This window comes from Glycine soja, chromosome 4, assembly GCF_004193775.1.
Source record: "Glycine soja cultivar W05 chromosome 4, ASM419377v2, whole genome shotgun sequence".
Taxonomy (NCBI): domain Eukaryota; kingdom Viridiplantae; phylum Streptophyta; class Magnoliopsida; order Fabales; family Fabaceae; genus Glycine; species Glycine soja.
In genome coordinates, this window is record NC_041005.1 from 11,164,495 (window position 1) to 11,166,481 (window position 1,987).

At 31.8% G+C, this 1,987-nt stretch overlaps 1 protein-coding gene across 1 annotated transcript; it reads right to left on the reverse strand.

Annotated features, from left to right (window-relative positions):
* Positions 1-406: 406 nt before the first annotated feature.
* On the reverse strand, positions 407-1,306 carry LOC114408111 (heavy metal-associated isoprenylated plant protein 24-like). Its single transcript, XM_028371221.1, has 2 exons — positions 994-1,306; positions 407-839 (listed from the first exon to the last, which is right to left on the reverse strand). The coding sequence occupies exons 1-2, from the start codon at positions 1,145-1,147 to the stop codon at positions 544-546; spliced, it is 450 nt and encodes a 149-aa protein (XP_028227022.1). The 5' UTR covers positions 1,148-1,306; the 3' UTR covers positions 407-543.
* Between the last annotated feature and the right edge of the window lie 681 nt (positions 1,307-1,987).

The window sequence follows — 1,987 nt, forward strand, 5'->3', positions numbered from 1 at the left end:
GGATGATGATTGATAGGGTTTAGGATGGAGGTGTAGTTAAAAATATTAATTAGAAGTAATGGATGACTTAGTGACCGTGTAGCTCTTAGACAATGGAAGGAAGCATTTATATTGATTTCTCAAATGCATTATATTAAGGTGTTGTAAGCCTATTTATAGGGAAACAAGATTGGTGACTTCATACTTCTAAAGATAGATTTTTCTATACTTTATACAATAGTCTAGAATACTACAGTTTACTTAGATTCTAAATCTTTTTAAATTATTCTTAACAATACTCTTATATTTTTTCAGTACATTTAATCTCTAAATAAATCGTAAGCTTTTAGCATCTTGTTTTCTATTCTAGAAATTTGTATTATATTTTAATAGTATGCAACAAAGCCATCAATCATTATGCACAAAATCCAAGCAAAATTATCTATCATATATAATTTACACAAAAGTACAAAACCATACCCTTTTGTTTTTAGTAGCTAGTATTTATTTCTTACATAATATTTAATGTGAAATTGACTCCACAAATATTAATCAATTAATATTTTACATGATAGAGCAGGCATTTGGGTTTTCATCACTGAACATCTGTATGTAACGGTCGTCCACGGTGGTTTCTGATATGTTGGTAGTGTCAGCCACCTTCCTCACCATATTAGGAGGAGCCTTCTTATCGTAGGCTTGAGATATATAAGGGTTAGCCACCATAGTGTACGGAACATATGGCCACAGTTCAACCTTCTTTTTAGTAGACTGAGCAGCCTTAAGCACTTTCTTTGGCTCAACATATCCTGTCACTGTTGCTTTCTGCTGCTTCAAGTCCACTTCCACCGACTTAGCTCCTATCCGATCAGTTTTTAAATTTTCCATTAACAAAATTAACAAGTTGATGAAGTGAAGGAAATAAGAAGATAAAAGCATCTTGCAAATGATCATAGAATTTAGTAAAAGGTTTTTTTTTATCGACAGACAAATGTTAACCGTTAATAAAAGTACCTTTAACACCAGAAAGGACATGCTTAACCTTGCGTGCACAGCCTTCACAGTCCATTCTGATTTTCAGTGCTACAGTTTGGACTTGCTTCTTCTTCTTCTTCTTTTTGGTGCTAAGTAAGTCAGATAAGTATTCCAAAGGACCTTGTACCCCCATCTTCTGATATTCTCCTTGTGTCAGCTCAAGAAGATCCTTGCTCTTTATTAATTAAAGAAACTCTAGGATCTATATATACTGATAAGTGATAATTAATAAATTATTATCCAACCTTTGTGAGTGTGTATGTATATATAGGTAATATATCAGCCAATATATATCTAGCTAGGTCAAGTAAGAAGAAATAAAGCTATAGCTTAAAGTAAGTTGAAGCTTATTAATTATATATTAAGAAAGACTGATTTAAGGTGTCTTAAAATATATTGAAAATGACTAGTCGTTTTTTCTTTTTGTTTCCAAACGGTAGGGTATGCGGTGAGAAACAAATATGGCCAAGTGAACAATATCATAACATACAGAAAGGATACGAACTAATTAATTAAGTGACAAGTGATAAGAGGAGGCCAGGGTGCCTTAACTCCTTACCTGTTCTGGTTTTATGTGTATTTGCATGTACGGATCGTCCAACAGGTGGACTAATAATTTTTCTGTGGTACCTTTTTTTATGTATACATAAATAAACAATCAATAATAGAGAAATTGAACTGTCCTAGTCTACTAGAATATTCATATTTTTTTGTGTTCAAATTCATATACCACCACTTTAATAAAGAAAAACATAACGGGATATAGTAATTCAAGTTTCATTGAGCAGCTATAGAAGAATTAGATTTCAATTTAATCTTCATATATCCACAAGGGCTACGTGTGATAACTAGATAGAGATTTTACTTATTGGATAAGTTGGCATTTAAGTTTGCTTAAGCATAGCCCTTTCTTTATAATTTCATAGTTTAAGTCTGTCATGCATGTTAGTTTGTTTTAGTTTTTTTTTTTTTT